The sequence below is a fragment of the Mercenaria mercenaria genome, chromosome 1, assembly GCF_021730395.1.
Source record: "Mercenaria mercenaria strain notata chromosome 1, MADL_Memer_1, whole genome shotgun sequence".
In the NCBI taxonomy this organism is placed as follows: Eukaryota; Metazoa; Mollusca; class Bivalvia; order Venerida; family Veneridae; genus Mercenaria; species Mercenaria mercenaria.
This window is the reverse complement of record NC_069361.1, coordinates 16,552,855-16,573,433: the sequence shown is the minus strand read 5'-3', so window position 1 is coordinate 16,573,433 and position 20,579 is coordinate 16,552,855. Positions and strand designations below refer to the sequence as shown.

At 35.8% G+C, this 20,579-nt stretch overlaps 1 protein-coding gene across 1 annotated transcript in view; it reads left to right on the top strand.

The window, feature by feature from the left end:
* LOC128558326 (mitogen-activated protein kinase-binding protein 1-like) overlaps positions 1–14,333 on the top strand; it is a 49,780-nt gene extending 35,447 nt beyond the window's left edge. The window contains exons 18-26 of the mRNA XM_053547474.1: positions 4,073–4,139; positions 6,595–6,709; positions 7,612–7,703; positions 8,044–8,240; positions 9,210–9,328; positions 9,948–10,199; positions 12,599–12,703; positions 13,531–13,729; positions 14,136–14,333. Coding sequence (XP_053403449.1) covers positions 4,073–4,139; positions 6,595–6,709; positions 7,612–7,703; positions 8,044–8,240; positions 9,210–9,328; positions 9,948–10,199; positions 12,599–12,703; positions 13,531–13,729; positions 14,136–14,333 — 1,344 coding nt within the window. The remainder of the gene's footprint in view (positions 1–4,072; positions 4,140–6,594; positions 6,710–7,611; positions 7,704–8,043; positions 8,241–9,209; positions 9,329–9,947; positions 10,200–12,598; positions 12,704–13,530; positions 13,730–14,135) is intronic.
* The last annotated feature ends 6,246 nt before the right edge of the window (positions 14,334–20,579 follow it).

The following is a 20,579-nucleotide window of genomic DNA, read 5'->3' as shown; positions in this document are numbered from 1 at the left end:
GCTCAAAGGTCAAGGTCACACTTAGACGTTAAAGGATAGTGCATTGATGGGCATGTCCGGTCCATATCTTTGTCATCGATGGATGGATTTTCAAATAACTTGGCATGAATGTGTACCACAGTAAGACGATGTGCAGGGCGCAAGACCCAGGTCCGTAGCTCAAAGGTCAAGGTCACACTTAGACGTTAAAGGATAGTGCATTGATGGGCATGTCCGGTCCATATCTTTGTCATTGATGGATGGATTTTCAAATAACTTGGCATAAATGTGTACCATAGTAAGACGACGTGTCACACGCAAGACCCAGGTCCGTAGCTCAAAGGTCAAGGTCACACTTAGACGTTAAAGATCATTTTTCATGATAGTGCATTGATTGGCATGTCCGGTTCATATCTTTGTCATTCATGCATGGATTTTAAAATAACTATGCATGAATGTGTGGCACAGTAAGACGACATGTCGCGCGCAAGACCCAGCTCCGTAGGTCAAAGCTCCTAAACTCTTAACATCGGCCATAACTATTCATTCAAAGTGCCATCGGGGGCATGTGTCATCCTACGGAGACAGCTCTTGTTTCAATTGAGGTTCATGAATTTTGGTCAGAGTGATTACCTTGATGAAATCTAGGCCGAGTTTGAAAATGGGTTATCTGGGGTCAAAAACTAGGTCACTTGATCAAATCAATGAACAATCTTGTGTATGCGATAGAGGCTGTATTTTTCAATTGATATTCATGAAATTATGTCAGAATGATTATCTTGATGAAATCTAGGCCATGTTCGAAAACGGGTCATCTGGTTTAAAAACTAGGTCACTAGGTCAAATCAAAGAAAAACCTTGTGTATGCGATAGAGGTTGTTTTTTTCAATTGAGGTTCATGAATTTTGGTCAGAGTGATTAACTTGATGAAATCTAGGCCGAGTTCGAAAATGGGTCATCTGGGGTCAAAAAGTAGGTCACTAGGTTAAATCAAAGAAAAACCTTGTGTATGCAATAGAGGCTAAATTTTTTCAGCTGATCTTCATGAAATTTTGTCAGAATGGTTGCCTTGATGAAATCTAGGTCAAGTTCAAATATGGGTAGTCTGGGGTCAAAAAACTAGGTCACTAGGTCAAATCAAAGAAAAACCCTGTGTATGCGATAGAGGCTGTATTTTTCAATTGATCTTCATGAAATTTGGTCAGAATGATAGCCCTGATGAAATCTAGGTCAAGTTCGAATACAGGTCATCTTGGGTCAAAAACTAGGTCACTAGGTCAGATCAAAGAAAATACTTATTTATACTCAAGATTTTTGCTCCAATTTTAATGATAATTGGTCAGAATATTTTTTTCCATGAAATCACTAGGTCAAACATGTTTACACTGTTATGGTGTGTTTCTCAGGTGAGCGACCTAGGGCCATCTTGGCCCTCTTGTTTTTTAATGTGTCTGCATTCTAGCTCTTAAAACCCAGATTAGTACATAGTGATTTCATGTAAAACACTTTCTCAGTAAGAAATAGAAACTAACATAGATTGAAAGCTAGTTTTTCTGTTCTTCCAAGTGTTATGTGCAGTGATTGTACATATGACAGCTCACATGTGTGACTTCTCATGCTGCCTTTTCTTAACTGCTTCTCAACTCTTGAAGACTTGTAGAGACAATAAACAAGTTAGACATTAGAAAAAAACAGTTGTTTGATATTTTACAAGAAATAGTTTATGTTTTCAAAAAATAATGTTTGTCAAGAGAATGCATGCTACACAGGTTTATTGATTATCCAGGATTCAGTACAGACATGATTATGTGGGCACTTAGTCAGGAACATTTTTAGCTGGACTATAGAAGTATAAGGAGAGCTATCCTACTCGACCCGGCGTCGGCGTCTTTCCGTGTCCCCACCTCGGTTAAAGTTGTTTTTACACTTTCTCTTTTTTCAACTTATCTCTGTAATTACTTGATGGATTTGATTCAAACTTGAAATAGTTATTCCTCATCATCACCCACATCATCTGACATAAGGGCCATAACTCTGGCACCAATATTTCATGATTTATCTCCCCTTTTCACTTTAATAGATTTTAAGGTTAAAGTTTTGATGCACTTTCACTCTGTCTCTGTTATTACTGAATGGATTTTATTCAAACTTAAATAGTTGTTCAGCATCATTACCCACATCATATGACACAAGGAGCATAAGTATGGCACCAATATTTCATGAATTATGCACCCTTTTACTTAGAATTAAAGGTTATTTTTGATGCATTTCCACTATATCTCAGTTATTATTAAATGCATTTGATTCAAACTTGCACCAATATTTAATTAATTATGCCCCCTTTTTGCTTAGGCTACACTTATATAGTGTTTTGATACACTTTATCTTTACCTCTCTTATTACTTAATATTTTTGACACAGACTCAGGCTTTTGTGCAATATCTTCATCCACCAATGGAGTTAATAAACACTCCAGTGACAGCTCCAGTTTTCTCAGATGTGCCCAGTTTCACTATCCAGCATCGCAATAGTCGAGCGCGCTGTCTCCTGTGACAGCTCTTGTTTTATATGCAGTGACCATGTTACTGAAGTGGAAGAGAGTCATAATTCATATAAATATTTGGATTGTATATTAATCTTGGTTTTGTTAGTGAAGCCATTATATTGAAGTTTGGTTGCAGTATTTGTTCTGTTTATTGCACCTTAACCTGATCTTGGTTTTCAAATAATTTTAGCTCATCTGATTTTTTGAAAAAAAAAGATGAGTTACTGTCATCACTTGATCGGTGTCGGCGTCGGCGTCTGCGTTGGCGTTGCCTGGTTAAGTTTTATGTTTAGGTCAGCTTTTCTCCTAAACTATCAAAGGTATTGCTTTGAAACTTGCAACACTTGTTCACCATCAATAGCTGACCCTGTACAGCAAGAAACATAACTCCATCCTGCTTTTTGCAAGAATAATTGCCCCTTTTAGACTTAGAAAATATCAGATTGCTTGGTTAAGTTTTATGTTTAGGTCACTTTTTCTTCTAAACTATCAAAACTATTGCTTTGAAACTTGCAACACTTGTTCACCATCATAAGCTGATCCTGTACATCAAGAAACATAACTCCATCCTGCTTTTTTCAAGAATTATTGCCCCTTTTGGACTTAGAAATTCAGATTTCTTGGTTAAGTTTTATGTTTAGGTCAGCTTTCTTCATAAACTATCAAAGCTATTGCTTTAAAACTTGCAACACTTGTTCACCATCATAAGCTGACCATGTACAGCAAGAAACATAACTCTGTCCTGCTCTTTGCAAGAATTATGGCCCCTTTTGGACTTAGAAAATATCGATTAGAGATTTATTGATTAAGTTTTTATGTTTAGGTCAGCTTTTCACCTAAACTAATCAAGCTATTGCTTTGAAACTTGCAACAGTTGTTCACCATGATAAGCTGACTCTGTACATCAAGAAACATAACTCCATCCTGCTTTTTGCAAGAATTATGGCCCTTTTTGGACTTAGAAAATCATGGGTAGAAAGATTTTTCTGTTACACAAAAAAATCAGATGAGCATCAGCACCCGCAAGGCGGTGCTCTTGTTTTCTATTTCTGTTGCACCTGAGGGAAAAGAAGTTATACATTTTTGGTTAGTAGTTAAAATCAAACTAAAAGTTTCAACAGAGGATTTGTTTAAGTGCACTTTTGTCTATGAAAATGGCTGAGACAGACAGACTGACATACAAGGCAATTAAGCAGACTTTATTGCATTTTGCATGTGTGATGGCAGACTTGTGCTTCTGAGTTTGAAGAAAGAGCTTGTTCTCATTGCTAACTGCTTTACTATCTTACGCACTTTCGAGTTAAAATCAGATTTAAGATTCTAAGAGGCTATAAAAGCTTGAATAAAACCTGTTTCCATCTGGTCAAGAAGCATGAATTTTAGTTGTTGCCTGTTCTTGAAAAAAGAATTTAGTCATTCACAGTCAGTTTTATGTACGAGGAGTTCTCTCAACAAGAATAAGGAATGAGAAAAAGTGAAGTTTTTAGGTCACACTTAGTTAAACCATTTACAAATTTGATATGCATACAATATTATTTTATATTACAGGACTTGCTGAAGGTGATGTACATGGACCCAAGTTTAACATCCCTCTGTGATATAGACTACAATCCTTGTAAGTTGTATTATTCTCATTCCTCTAGCCTCTCTACTGGTATGTTAGTTTTCCTCATTGACCTGGGGTATGAACTAGGTCAGATGAGAAGAACAACGCCCTTCACAGCCTTCTTGTTTAAAGTTTTGAAAGTTGTGTCTTTTAGGATTAGGAAACTGTTTTCTAGAAAGAGTTAGTAAACTTGATTTGTCCTTTAGTTTCTTCTGATCTGTAAAGTGACAAGGTGAGCTTTTGTGATCGCGTGGCGTCCGTCGTCTGTCCGTCCGTCCGTCCGTCCGTAAACTTTTGCTTGTGACCACTCTAGAGGTCACATTTTTCATGGGATCTTTATGAAAGTTGGTCAGAATGTTCATCTTGATGATATCTAGGTCAAGTTCGAAACTGGGTCACGTGCGTCAAAAACTAGGTCAGTATATCTAAAAATAGAAAAACCTTGTGACCTCTCTAGAGACCATATTTTTCAGAGATCTTCATGAAAATTGGTCAGAATGTTCACCTTCATGATATCTAGGTCAAGTTCGAAACTGGGTCACGTGGGGTCAAAAACTAGGTCAGTAGGTCTAAAAATAGAAAAACCTTGTGACCTCTCTAGAGGCCATATTTCTCAATGGATCTTCATGAAAATTGGTCAGAATGTTCATCTTGATGATATCTAGGTCAAGTTCGAAACTGGGTCACGTGCGGTCAATAACTAGGTCAGTAGATCTAAAAATAGAAAAACCTTGTGACCTCTCTAGAGGCTATTTTTTTCAAGAGATCTTCATGAATATTGGTCAGAATGTTTACCTTGATGATATCTAGGTCAAGTTCGAAACTGGGTCACGTGGGGTCAAAAACTAGGTCAGTAGGTCTAAAAATAGAAAAACCTTGTGACCTCTCTAGAGGCCATATTTCTCAATGGATCTTCATGAAAATTGGTCAGAATGTTCATCTTGATGATATCTAGATCAAGTTCGAAACTGGGTCATGTGTGGTCAAAAACTAGGTCAGTAGATCTAAAAATAGAAAAACCTTGTGACCTCTCTAGAGGCCATATTTTTCAAGAGATCTTCATGAATATTGGTCAGAATGTTTACCTTGATGATATCTAGATCAAGTTCGAAACTGGGTCATGTGGGGTCAAAAACTAGGTCAGTAGGTCTAAAAATAGAAAAACCTTGTGACCTCTCTAGAGGCCATATTTCTCAATGGATCTTCATAGAAATTGGTCAGAATGTTCACCTTGATGATCTCTAGATCAAGCTTGAAACTGGGTCACGTGCGGTCAAAAACTAGGTCAGGAGGTCTGAAAACAGAAAAAAATTTGTGACCTCTCTAGAGGCCATATTTTTTCGCGGGATCTTTATGAAAATTGGTCAGAATGTTCACCTTGATGATATCTAGGTTAGTTTCGAAACTGGGTCATGTGCGGTCAATAACTAGGTCAGTAGATCTAAAAATAGAAAAACCTTGTGACATCTTTAGAGGCCATATTTTTCAAGAGATCTTAATGAAAATTGGTCAGAATGTTCACCTTGATGATATCTAGATCAAATTCGAAACTGGGTCACGTGCGGTCAAAAACTAGGTCAGTAGGTCTAAAAATAGAAAAACCTTGTGACCTTTCTAGAGGCCATATTTCTCAATGGATCTTCATGAAAATTAATGAGAATGTTCAGCTTGATGATATCTAGGTCAAGTTTGTAACTGGGTCATGTGCGGTCAAAAACTAGGTCAGTAGGTTGAAAAATAGAAAAACCTTGTGACCTCTAGAGGCCATATTTTTCACGAGATCTTCATGAAAATTAGTGAGATTGTTCACCTTGATGATATCTAGGTCAAGTTTAAAAGTGGGTCACGTGCCTTCAAAAACTAGGTCATTAGGTCAAATAATAGAAAAACCTTGTGACCTCTCTAGAGGTCATATTTTTCAATGGATCTTCATGAAAATTGGTCAGAATTTTTTATCTTGGTGATATCTAGGTCACATATGCTCAAAAACTAGGTCACAATGTCAAATAATAGAAATAACGACGTCATACTCAGTTCAACACTGATAGGTGAGCGATTCAGGACCATCATGGTCCTCTTGTTTGTACATGTATTTGTCTTTTCTTAACTTTGTATTCTTTGAATGATTTGCTATTTCATTTGTGATGATGCTCCAAAGTGGACCATGCAAATTATATTGAGTAAAAAAAAAGAGTGATCATTACAGTGATTGGAATAGTACAAATTCTTAGGTTTGTGATAAATTAAGATGCTAGTTTCAGGTTTACTGGGTACAGTTTGCAGGTGTGTAGTGTGCTCCTCTGTAAGTAGAGATGTAGCAGCAGCCTGTCCCTCAAATGTAAAACCTTCAACACATGACAAATTAATATCATATATCAGCAGCTATCATTTTGGAAGTATTTTACTATAAGGCCTGTATTCAGCCATATCAGGTATAATCCACATCAGAACTATTCTGTTACAGCTGGTGCTACTGATAAAACAGATACTAACTATGATGACAAGAATGGTATACGTTCTATACGAGTCAGTCCAGATGGTCAACATCTAGCTTCCGGTGATAGACAAGGAAATGTCAGGTAAGAATGGTATACCTTCTATATGTGTCAGTCCAGATGTTCAACATCTAGCTTCCGGTGTTTGTTGTTGGTTTTAATGTCACACATACTCAGTTACAATTCATATAGTAACTTTTCAGCTTTACATATTGGGAGAATACCCAAGGTGCCCCTCATAGCATTATATCAGGCATGGTTGGAAGTCTTGAATAGACCAATATGCTGTCAGCCAGCTGGATGGCTTCCTGACATTAAAGAATTTGCTCAAAACAAGGTTTCGAACACTTGAGTCATGAGGGGCAAGAGATTCGAAATCAGCAATCTTTCCACTTGGCCACGGAGCCCCCCTGGGAAACTATTAGTAGGATATTGGTGAAACATGGCCTTGACATCCCTTGGGTGGTCCTCTTCCAAGGTTGTTCAAATATTTATGTTTGGTTTTATATAGGGTCCACCAGAGATAAGCCCTCTTGATTTGTCAAAACAAATATACAACTGCCAGGGTCAGGTGTAGTTTTCCCAAAATGGATCTATAGAAAACTATTTTAGACATGGTTTTCTGGGGAAAGATGAGGATATCATTTTATTCTGGGCATGTAATTGTACATTTACATACTTCCCCCACTTGGTAGGTAAGAAAAGATAATCTGTTACTCAGCCATTTTGTTATTGTTCAGCTTGGCAGACAAGATAAAAAGGTTGTTTTGACACTATCTGCTTTTGTTATGTAGCATATAAAGTTCTGGTTTATTCATTGTAATGGGAATGAGAATACAGTGTTGTAATTTTCAGTGTATTACTGAGAGTTACATGTCTATGTGCAGTTTTCTTTTTTAAAAATTAACCAAATGACTCACTGATATGCCTTGCATGTCTAGTGTTTTGCTGATTTTATTTGATTAACGCTGATTTATTTTTGTCAGGATTCATGAGTTGGAGAATTTGATTGAAATAAAGCAGATTGAAGCACATGAGTCAGAAGTTCTGTGTTTGGAATACTCTCGATGGAAAAATGGTAATTTATTTAATACTTGTGATCGTATAAATCAGAAAAAAATGTAGCTTACACAAAACTTTTTTTGTAATCTGTCAGAAGCAGTTTGATAAAAAAAATTTAAGCATTGGAATTGTCACATTGGGATTGAACTGTTATTTTTCAAAATTTTTAATGTAGATAGGAATAGTTAAGGATTGATTTTTTTTTCTTCTTGAAATGGAAAATTATTTTACATGAGAGTCCTTTCTTACTTTATGACTACTGTTTGATATAAGGATAGAAGAGAATAATAAATCTCAGTAATTGTTGTTTCAAAAAAATGTAATTAGTATTACTTGCATTCTGTGTTGTTTTTCAGGACCAAAGTTGCTTGCATCATCAAGTCGTGACCGGTTGATCCATGTGTTTGATACAGAACAACAGTACGGTCTGTTACAGACATTGTCAGATCATTCCTCGTCAATTTCTGCTGTCAAGTTCACAGAGACAGATAACGAGATGAAGATGATCTCATGTGGGGCAGACAAGTCTATATTATTTAGGAATCTACAACAGGTGCGTTTTCATCCCAAGCTGCCAGCAGGAAGGGACATACACTCAAGATAAGCAAAAAAAGCAACTTTTCTTGTTTTGTGATACAACATCTGTATGTAACATTGATCTGATTGAAAATGTTGACATACTAATGTCACTCAGGTTTTCATATGTCACAGTTTGCTGGTTATACTTCTGGTGATTCCACCATTCTGAAATGACTAATTAAGGTAGTTCTGCATGTTTGATTAACTGGAAGTGACGATGGCTGGTACCTATTAAATTGATAGTATAGATGTTCATCTGAATCTATTATATCCTTGTTATGCAGTGTTAAACAGACATCACTACTGTCTATTTTGGGAATAATTTTTACAAGTAGGTTCAGAGATCAGTTCAAAAATATAACATAAAATAAGTAGCAATGTAAGGATTTCTGTTGATTTTTGGCAAATTCTGAAAAATTAAGCACATGGACATATATATTTTATTTGGCCATATGACTGCAAATAGGTAAATCTACTATTATGAAGGGTTTCATTAAAATCTACAAAAACGTCATATCAAGTGTGATTTTCCCATAAAAGCCTATTGTGAAAATTGACCGAAGAATCAATATCTTCAAATCTGTCTAAATAAAAATCAAGCACAAGACCCTATCTTTTTCTTGGCTGAACTTCCTTTGGATACAATAATGCTTTGAAAAAAAATACTGTTTAATAAAATTATACATTCTAGAACAAGATTTATTTCAAACGTGCAGAACTACCTTAATTGATCTTGTGGCTTAACGATGCTTCCACAAAAGAGTTTCGAAAAATGCTTATTTCTGGATGTGAGTAAGTCTGTATCTGGTATAAAGAAAATGCCAAATTTTTTATTAGTTGGGCGATTTTGAAGAAATGGTTTAGTAGGATAACATGAAAGCCAGAATCAGTTCTGGGGCAGTAAGCGCAATTCCAAATATATAGTTGTATGACATGTTTTCAGGATCCTGAGTTTCAGTTTACCTTAGCAACACACCAGGTTGAGAAGATGACACTGTACGACATGGTCGTAGAACCGACACAGAAGTTTTCAGCCATTGCTTGCCAAGACAGAAATGTCAGGTAGTTATATGTTTATACTGCAAGCTTTTTATCTTGTTTAAGCTAATGTCCTGTAAGTTAAAATAAAATACTTTTCTTCAGATTTATCTGGATTGGTTTTAATATTTCAGAATTACGTAAATTATACATCAGTTTGCTTTGTATGTATTTCCAAAAAAACTTAAGAACTGTTATGTGTGGGTACCTCAATGAATGAGTGGTTAATTTTGCTGACCCATATTGGTTTGAGGAAGCCGTCCAGCTGGCTAATGAAAGGTCCTTAATTCTACCCAGGAGCCCACACATGCCTGAAATAAGGCCTAGAGGGACAACTGTGGTCTTCCTCCACTATCAAAAGCTGAAAAAGTCACCATAATGACAAAAATTATGTCTTTGTGACTCCAAACCAAAGAAGCAAAACAAAATTAACTGTGATGAGCTTACATAAAAGATACCTTTTATCAGTGTGGTATTAAAATGCTGTTGCATTTTTTGGTAAGAAAATAGTAATTTTATTCGCGACTGACAATCTGATACACAAAGAAATCAGGATACACTTATGAAAGTGTAGACAAAATTTTTGTTGTGAAGTTAGAATGTATGACATTGTGCATGGTCAAAGCCTCATTATTTGTTACAGAATCTACAATATAAAAACTGGAAAGAAGAAGAAAGAATACAAAGGTTCGCTGTCTGATGATGGTACCTTACTGAAGATGAAGCTGGACCCCTCTGGTACATTTGCCGCCACCAGTTGTAGCGATAAAAATATGTGTATTATTGACTTCTACTCTGGAGAGTTACAAGCTACTATGTTTGGTCACTCAGAAATTGCAACGGATGTGAGATTTATGAACGATCTGCGACATTTGATCTCTACATCTGGAGATGGGTAAGTGCCAATTACCGTTGGAGTGATACCTCTTACCAGCCCTATAAAAACTTGAAGCTATATGTTTGACAAATAGTACTATATTAGAATAGCACTATGTTAACGAAATTTAGTCCAAGGGAGGCAATTCTTACTTATTCAAGTACATTACCTTATAAGGTTATGTCACTGCCTGTTTTAAGGTATGGTTATGGTAAGTGCTTTGAAATTAATTGCATTACAAATTGTTTTAGATAATCTTCTCACATTTTCATTTCAGTACATAAAATATAGCTGAAGCATATATTTAATATATGAATTCCAAAATTCCAGAAAAAAAACAAAACATTAACACCTGAGAAAATTTTCTTGGATATGCTGTAAGTTTAAGAAAAATTGTACAGTTTTTAGCAGTTTGTTTTTTCCATAGACAACAGTTTTTATGTTTTTACTTTATAAATGATTTACTTCATGTATGACAAAAAAGAAACCATGAAAATCATGGATATCCATCTTTTTTGTGGTATTTAGAGTAATTACTTGGATTTAGGCTTGTTTTTTACCAAAAATAGCTAAGTTCTATTTCAAATATTTTAACAAATATGTTATTTGCTTATCTCTGTTAGCCTACTAGTATGTTGTTATTTTATCATTTCCTACATATATAATAACAGTATAAATAATCATTATAATATGCATACAACATGCATAAATGTAAACAGTGACAGCCATTTACTGCATTTTTAGCTCATCTGATTTTTTGAAAAAAAATGATGAGTTATTGTCATCACTTGAGCGGTTGTCGGCGTCGGCGTCGGCGTCGGCGTTGCCTGGTTAAGTTTTATGTTTAGGTCAGCTTTTCTCCTAAACTATCAAAGCTATTGCTTTGAAACTTGGAATATTTGTTCACCATCATAAGCTGACCCTGTATAGCAAGAAACATAACTCCATCTTGCTTTTTGCAAGATTTATGGCCCCTTTTGTACTTAGAAAATATCAGATTTCTTGGTTAAGTTTTATGTTTAGGTCAGCTTTTCTTCTAAACTATCAAAGCTATTGCTTTGAAACTTAGAATACTTGTTCACCATCATAAGCAGACCCTGTACATGAAGAAACGTAACTCCATCTTGCTTTTTGCAAGAATTATTGCCCCTTTGGACTTAGAAAATCAGTTTTCTTGGTTAAGTTTTATGTTTAGGTCAGCTTTTATCCTAAACTATCAAAGCTATTGCTTTAGAACTTGCAACACTTGTTCACCATCATAAGCTGACCCTGTACAGCAAGAAACATAACTCCATCCTGCTTTTTGCAAGATTTATGGCCCCTTTTGGACTTAGAAAATATCAGATTTCTTGGTTAAGTTTTATGTTTAGGTCAACTTTTTCTCTTAAACTATCAAAGCTATTGCTTTGAAACTTGCAAACACTTGTTCACCATCATAAGCTGACCCTGTACAGCAAGCAACATAACTCCATCCTGCTTTTTGCAATAATTATTGCCCCTTTTGGACTTAGAAAATCATTTTCTTGGTTGAGTATTATGTTTAAGTCAACTTTTCTCATAAACTATCAAAGCTATTGCTTTAAAACTTGCAACAGTTTTTCACCATCATAAGTGGACACTGTACATCAAGAAACATAACTCTATCCTGCTTTTTGCAAGAATGATGGCCCTTTTTAGACTTAGAAAATCATGGGTAGGACAATATTTCTATTATACAAAAAAAAATCAGATGAGCGTCAGCACCCGCAAGGCGGTGCTCTTGTTCTTTACTTTTCATAACAAAGCTCTTAATATGGTATACTTTATTCTTCAGAAATAAATATACATGTACAACAGTATGTGATCAGTTTTCAGTTTCTGTTTTAATACCTTTAGCCTGCTGATGGCAAGTGATTATTTGTGAACAGTGCAGACCAAGATCAGCCTGCACATCCGTACAGGCTGATCTTGGTCGGCACTGTTCGCTATTCAATCTGTAAATTTCTAGTGAACACCCCTTTGAATAATAAATGGTATTGCCCAATTTTTATGATGGACCAGTCTATTTTAGAAATTGAGCAGGTTAAGGGTTACGTTTTATAGCAGAGTTCAAAATCATATTGGCACTAGGTATTTTCTATTTTCCTTTGTTCGTGTAATTAGTCAATTGGTGAATACAAGTTCTGAGATTTTGATGGTGATTAGGAAGCCTTTGTGATAGCAAAAAAATAACTGCCAGAATCTTTTTTATCAAAGTTGGATTTTCTGTGGCTAGGGGCTAATGTATTTAAATCAATATTTACATGTTGTGAACAGCACTGGATTGTCATTCTTTATTTATCCCAGAACTGGAATCTCATTGAAATTTTCAAATGTGAGGAAGCATTTGAAGTGAAATATTTGAGTGTCATGTATTGTAATATTTGATATATTTGCAGGTGTATATTTGTGTGGAGGTTACCACAGGAGATGACAAGCCAGATGCAGAACAGATTGAAGGAAATGGGACAGATCTTACCTCATATTACTAATGGTGGCTTAAAGTAAGCAACACAAAACTGTATTAACATTTACGAAAAAATGATCTTATATGGGAAGAAATTGCTGCCTTTATTAACTTAAAGGAGATCTCCTCAGTTTTTATGACATTCTTCTGTAGTTTCCCCTTAAATATTTCAGAGTTTTAATTTATCTTTAGTGAACAGTAACATTTCTAGCTAAAAAAAGTTGATTTGCTTTCTGTCTGTAACAATATTAAGTTATCTTGTTTAAAGCAGCATGCCTCCAGATTTGGCTAAAAAATAATCTTTCTTTCAAATTGAAGTTTGGTCATATTATGAACATTAGAATATGAATCAATAGCGCTATAGCTGAAGTAGTGAATAATGACTTCAAATTATAGATATTTATAATCGAGACAGTTTATCTGGAGTAAAAGTGTGACAAACACTTTTCGATTTTCATTTTAAAAAGTAGTAAAAACAGCAAATTCTCATGTGTTTCCTTCCGTAACATAAAGTTTGTCAGTAATTAAGTTTTAAAGCCTTCTTAAGAAATACAGCATTTATTTCGAGATATCTAAAAAAAAATTGTTTTTTTTTTGTTTGTTGTCGAACGATCTGGAGGCATGCTGCTTTAAGATGAAGGTTTTGTTTGAAGTGTAGAAGCATAGCCTCAGATTTTCATACATTATGATTTCCTTTAAAAAAAAAGGTTTAAAAGTTGATAAGATTCTTAGATGTTGATTAACATGTAGATGAGTTATATTCAAAACTGTATCTCGGCAGTACAGAACAGGTCCAATATATTATTATAACAATTCCCAGACAGCAACTGTAAATTGTATTAAATTCATGTATATCTTTTATAGACTGGAGCCACTGAAAGCATTCAAGAAGGATGAGGTTGATGCTAGTGTAGCCCCAGAGAGGGAGTTTTTCAGTCCAGAGAGAGCTCTGAAGGAGATGTACCCCAGCCAGTACAATGGCAACAGCCCATCTCCATCGCCCAAAGATAATCTAGATTACAGGTTCAGCATTAGTCAGCTGCCTAGCTGGGCAAAGAAAAAGGTACTGATCTTAAAATTCTTTAATGATTAATAGATAAAAAATATTTAAGACTGATCGCTGACTAATGACCTTGGTGAGCAGTGCTTTTAGCTGAAAGTTCCACATTTATATACTATTGCCAGGATAAAGCCATAAATGTTTTAAAAATATTTATAATGTTCTATGTTGGGATTATGCTTTCTTTTGTGGCCCAGTACTCTGAAGCTTTTGCCCTTCATTACTGTCAGTTTGAATACTAGATGTGTAGAATCCTGTCAGGTGAGGCCATCCTCTAGTTCAACATAGGTGCTGTCTGTTCCTGAAATAATGCTTAGAAAAGCAGCAAAAAACACTAGTAGCAGAATTGTGTTGATTGTGCAAAATGAAACAGAAATTGAAAATGTTTAAGTCACAAATACTATTTCAGTTTGAGGGAGGAGGAGATGGTTTGGAAAACGTGCCCAATGCTGATGATGATGCTGGGTCAGGACCTGCTCCTAGGGGGCGCTGGGCTCAGAGGGCAGAGGGACAGGGACCAACAATCAAAACTCAAGATGGAAAGTCAGTGGAAGTAGACCCATCTGCAGGTATACTTGCCTTACTTATATGTCAAGACAGCAGTTAAAATGTCAGAAATAAATCCTGACTTATGGTTAAAGGGGATATCATTCTTGCTGTTCTTGTATGGGGTCAATGACCATTTCACCAAGGTAGGAAGGGACTGAGTTGATGTATCATCTGTCGTGAAATTTCCTTCAGAATGGAATTGAACCATATTTGACTGGAGGCATATGTTTATTGATTCAAAATTGCTCTTATGATGGCCTTGTCCCCCGAGCTGAATTGTATAGATGATAATTGTTACAGGGAGACAAGGCCTCTTAACATAGGAATTTCACTATACATTATTTGCACATTTCATTAACTCTCACACAGACTAAGACTAGTCATACTAAGTCTGCTATTACTTAATTGGTTGTGCACTATGCTTAAAGATATGTTTTAAGAGAATCTTTATAGAATTAACCTTTAGCATGCTAGATAAATTGTCGTCTGCTGGAAATGTCGTCTGCTAAAATTGTAAAGTTCATTCAATTTGCTCCAAAATTGGAAGAAATATTGTCAGAGTAGCAAACAGCTTGGAACCTGATCAGACGCCGATTTAATCGGCGTCTGATCTGGTTCCAAGCTGTTTGCAAAGGCTGTTAAATTCGCCTGCAGCAGGCTAAGGGTTAAACAAGGTGTATGTAGCTTAGACCTGAAAAAGAACAGATGAGATATGTATGACCTCTTGGCCTCTTGTTTGCTGTTATAAAATAATAACAACAATGATTGAAAGATAGTCAAGGAATTAATTGATTAATGGAAGAATGTATGAGATAAATGAATAGAAGAATACATGAGCAAAACATAAATGAATAAATGATCAAATAACTAGATTGATAATTGAATGAACAATATATGAACAGAAACATGGAACAGAGTGAATGAATTTAGGAATGCTTTGTGGCATTCACTTTAAAGAAGTTTGTGAAGTAAGGGAGAGAACTTCAATAAAGTTTTGTAGTGAAAGATGTTATGATTACTAAGTTACTCACTTTGGTATGCTACAGGGGTCTAGCTAGGTCCAATTTTTTGGGAGAAGTCACTTCTCCCTCAAGCAGATTTAGGGAGAAGTGGGGAGACTTTAGGGAGAAGTGGGAAGACTTTTCCTACCGCAGTGATGTCGAGTGATTCGAAAGGTGGCTGTAATTTTCTTGTTTCTTCATAAAAAGTATTGATGTGACCATTCATTTTCTTAGTTAGATCATTTCCCATACAGTGGTTATTGTTTCGTTAAAAAATTCTGAAAAAAAAATCGTTTTCAAAATTCAAGCGGATTCTGTAAATGTAACCCGCTAAATTTTGGTTATATCTTGTATGAAGTGTTTATTATTAACACCGAGTCATTCACCGAGGAATGTCAGAATCTCACTCGAATGAAACTGAAAGTAAACTGTGTAATCTAGAAATACATATTCAAATAAATTCATTGATGGAAGTCAATTTAATCATTGTTAATACATTACATGTCGTTCTTTTATCATAGATAACAAATAATTGTGTACCAAATTCCAATTAATCGCATGGTTAATCAGTAGTTTCTTAAAAAAAAAACTCTTTGCTTTTTGCCCTCGAAGACGTAAATGCGACGCTAATTGGCTGAACACAATCAACGAGGTGTATCGGATAATTTGATTCGCTTTCACACTTCTCGGGAAAATCTCGCAAGTACCTAAGTAGGAGGAGCTTAAATTATGCTACCGGCGTGGGTTTGTGTATTCGGCACTCGTTATGACACCGTGCAAATTGTCAACAGTCCGGGTAGCACTAATTAGCGAGTGCGGAAAGCAAAGAAAATCGGGCGACTTTCATTTCGCTTTGAGGTTAGATTTGAGCGAAGTTTGAAGTTCTAGAGCGCCTATTTCGCTCAAGTCGCCCACTCGCGAGAGCCCTGATGCTAGCGCCATGAAAGTTATTTTTTGACTAAGCAGTAACTAGCTTTAGAGCTACTCGATGAATACACAGCTTTGGAACCTGTTTGGTGGAAAACTGTTACAAATGAAGTGACTTGGTATGGTAATCTGGTTATTCACCCTTCTCCTTTTAGTTGTACTGAAAGTGTGACAGAATGAGACCATAAATAGTGAGATAATTAAAAGATTAATTTCATATGATTTATTTTATAGTTGAGGTTAGTAGTGTCAGAGGTGTTAATCCTACCTTGAAATTAATGTCTTAATTGGATAACATTTGAAAAGTTGATAGTTTAATGGTAGATTTACATAAAAATATTATATTTTAAGAATATATCACATGTCAGGTCATACGTGCGTTACATATTCCAGTGAAAGTTTGGCAAGGTGCTACTGGGATTACTTTCCAAACTTACGACAATTTATTTGAAGTAGAGAAAACTGTATTTTTGTTAGAAATTGTTAATAAAAAGTTAAAGCAAAATAATTGGGTTTAAGGCATGCGGCCTATAGATTTGGTGTGTCTCTCAGTCTGTTTGGAAAAAAAGTTTGTGACACGCCTAGCTCAAGAAGCTTTTGATATAGATTGATGAAACCTTGCATAAGTCTTCATCATGATATGAACTTGCACATCTCCTATTTTTCATCTGACTCCGCCCCCTATTTCTAGAGTTATGGCCCCTAAAATAGTCAGAAATGTATATTTTAACCTTGTGATGTGCCTAGCTCTAAAAGTATTTCATATAAATTGATGAAACCTGGCATGAGTCTTTATCATGATATGAACTTGCACACCTTCTTTATTTTTTTATCTGGCTCCACCCCCTATTTCCAGAGTTATTTCCCCTGAAATGGTAAAAATATGCATATTTCCACCTTGTGATGCGCTTAGCTCAAAACTTATTTCATATTAGTTGGTGAAACCTTGCATGAGTCCTTATCATGAAATGAACTTGCACACCTCATAATTTTCCACCTGTTTCCAGAGGTATGGTCCCTGAAATAGTCAAAAATGCACATTTTCACCTTTTGACTCGCCTAGCTCAAAAAGTATTTGATATAAATTGATGAAACCTTGCATGAGTCTTTATCATGATGAGACCTTGCACACTTGGCATTCTTCCTGAGATTTTAGCGCCAATTATAAAGTTACAGCCTTTGAAATAGCCAAAATATAGGATTTTTTGTTTGTGATGCTCACAGTTTAAGACATATATGAATCCTTTATATAAAATGTTTGTTGAGGCTATACCCACTTCAGACTGCAAACATTTAAATTATTACCCCTTATTTGTGACAGTGGGGGCACACCCTGTGTCCTACAGACACATTCTAGTTATAAAAAATATTCTTGAAGAACTAGAAATAAGTGGAATAGCTCTTACAAGAGGTGTTAATTCTACCTTGTAATTAATGTCTTAATGGATAATATTTGAAAAGTTGATAGATTTACATAAAAATATTCTATCACATGTCAGGGCATATGTGTGTTATATATTCCAGTGAAAGTTTGGCAAGATGCCACTAGAATTAGAGGTTAAAGATTAACAGGGTCTGTTTTTTGTCTGGTCGGAAACTCAGCCATTCATCAATTACTTGGCACAAATGTTCCCTACAATGAGTTGATGTGTCATGTGCAAGACCCAGACTCTCAGTTCCAAGCTCAAGGTCACACTTAGAAATTAAAGGTTAACATGGTCTGTTTTTGTACCCCCCGACAACAAAGTTGTAAAGGGGGGTATACTGGTTTCAGGTTGTCCGTCTGTCTGTCTGTCTGTCCGTCTGTCTGTCCGTCTGTCCGTAGACGCAATCTTGTGCGCACCATCTCTCCTTATCCCCTTGACAGAATTTAATGAAACTTCACACAAGTGATCAGTACCAACAGTAGTTGTGCATGGGGCATGTTAGGTTCTTTAAGAAAAAAAATTTGGAGAGTTATGGGACTTTGTTTTTTTGTTACTATACTATATACATAGACACAATCTTGTGCGCACCATCTCTCCTCATCCCCTTGACACAATTTAATGAAACTTCACACAACTGATCAGTAACAACAGTAGTTGTGCATGGGGCATGTTAGGTTCTTTCAGAAAAAAATTTTGCAGAGTTATAGGACTTTGTTTTTTTGTTACTATACTATATACATAGACACAGTCTTGTGCGCACCATCTCTCCTCATCCCCTTGACACAATTTAATGAAACTTCACACAACTGATCAGTAACAACAGTAGTTGTGCATGGGGCATGTTAGGTTCTTTCAGCGACAAAAATTGCAGAGTTATGGGACTTTGTTTCTTGTTAACATACTATGTACATACAGTCTGCATATGCAATCTTGTACGTGCCTAATCTACCAAACCCTTGCACACAATTTAATGAAACTTCACACAAGTGATCAGTACCAATCCTAGTTGTGCATGGTGCATGTTACATTCTTTTAGATAAATATTCTGCATAGTTATGGGACTTTGTTTTTTGTTACTATACTGTATACATACAGTCTATATACATACAGTCCACATAATTATGCAGTCTTGTGTGTGTCAGATTGCAATGTACTGTGTCAGTGCATGCGGGGGGTACATTCATCACCTCTAGTGATAGCTCTAGTTTTGTCTGGTCCATATCTCTGCCATTCATCAAGTGATTTTAAAATTACTTGGCACAAATGTTCCCCATAATGAGTTAATTTATCATGTGCAAGACCCCAGACCTCTATCTCCAAGGTCCAGGTCCCCTTTGGAAATAGAACATTTTTGGTATTTTGTTGTTGTCTGGTATGTAACTTTTTTTATGCATTGTTATTTATTCAAATAACTTGGCATAAGTATTCACCATTACAAGACATTGTGCCATGTGCAAAGGGCAAGGTCACAGGCACCAAAGTTGATTTTCTTCTTTTTTTTTGTACATGAAATTACTTTCCTTTTATTAGCTCACCTGTCACATAGTGACAGGATGGGCATTTTGTGATCACATTTTGTCCATTGTCCGTTCACAATTTCTTGTGAACAACATAAGAGACCACATTTTACATTCATATTTATTCAAAGTTGCACACAACTTGTATTGGCATAATATCTCGGTTCTTTCGAAAACTGGCCAGATTCCATCATGGGTTCCAGAGTTATGGCCCCTTAAAGGGCCAAAATTTGCTACTTTTTGGCTTGTAAACACAATAGAGACCACAGTTTGCAATCAGTTTTAATCAAACTTGCACACAACTTGAATCGGCATAATATCTCGGTTCCTTTAAAAAACTGGCTAGATCCCTTATGGGTTCCAGAGTTATGGCCCCTTATGCTATTTTGGCTTTTGCAGCCATATAGAGACAGTATTTATGGTTTGATTTGATACAAACTTGCAAATTATCTTCAACAACAGTAAAAATTTTAGATTCCATGATGAATCTGTCAGATCCAATCATAGGTTTCGGAGTTACGGCCCCTTATTGACCCCTGAAAGAGCCAAAATTTGTTAATTTTTACCTTTTGAACACGATAAAAGTGACATTTTATATTTGATTTAAACCACACTTACACACAACTTAAGTCACAATAAGATCTCGGTTCCTATCGATAATGGGCTAGATTCCATCATTGGTTCTAGAGTTACTGCCCCTGAAATTTTCTAGTTTAGCCCTTTCAGCATTATAGAGGTTTCATTTTTTATGCTTTGATTTGATACAAACTTGCACAGAATGATTATCTTGATGATCTCTAGGCCAAGTTCGGAACTGGGTCATATGGGGTCAAAAACTAGGTCAACCGGTCAATTCAGAGGAAAAGCTTGTTAACACTCTCGTTCATTTGATGTGCATGAAACTTGGTCAGAATGTTTGTGCATGAAATATCGGATGAATTTTTATCTGGATCATGTAGGGTCAAAAACTAGGTCACCAGGTCAAATCAAAGAATAAGTTTGTTTACATTCAAGAATCTTTAAACTGACCTTCAGTGACAGTAAGCCTATTTTCTTGTTTTTTAAAATACAACCTTGAAATTCGGATGACTTGTACAGTTTTGCACACTGATCTTAAAACTGACTTTCAATGACCATGAATGTGACCTACTGACCTACTTTCTTGTTTTTAGCTCACTTGTCACATAGTGACAAGCTTTTGTGATCGCCCTTCGTCCGTCCGTCCGTCGTCCGTCCACAATTTCTTCTGAACAAGATAGAGACCACATTTTGCAAGCAATTTTAATCAAACTTGTACAAAACTTGTATTGGCATGATATCTCATTTCCTTTAAAAAACTGTCCAGATCCCATCGTGGGTTCTAGAGTTATTGCCCCTTAAAGGGCCAGAATTTGCTATTTTTGTGCGTCAACAATTTCTTGTCTGCATGATA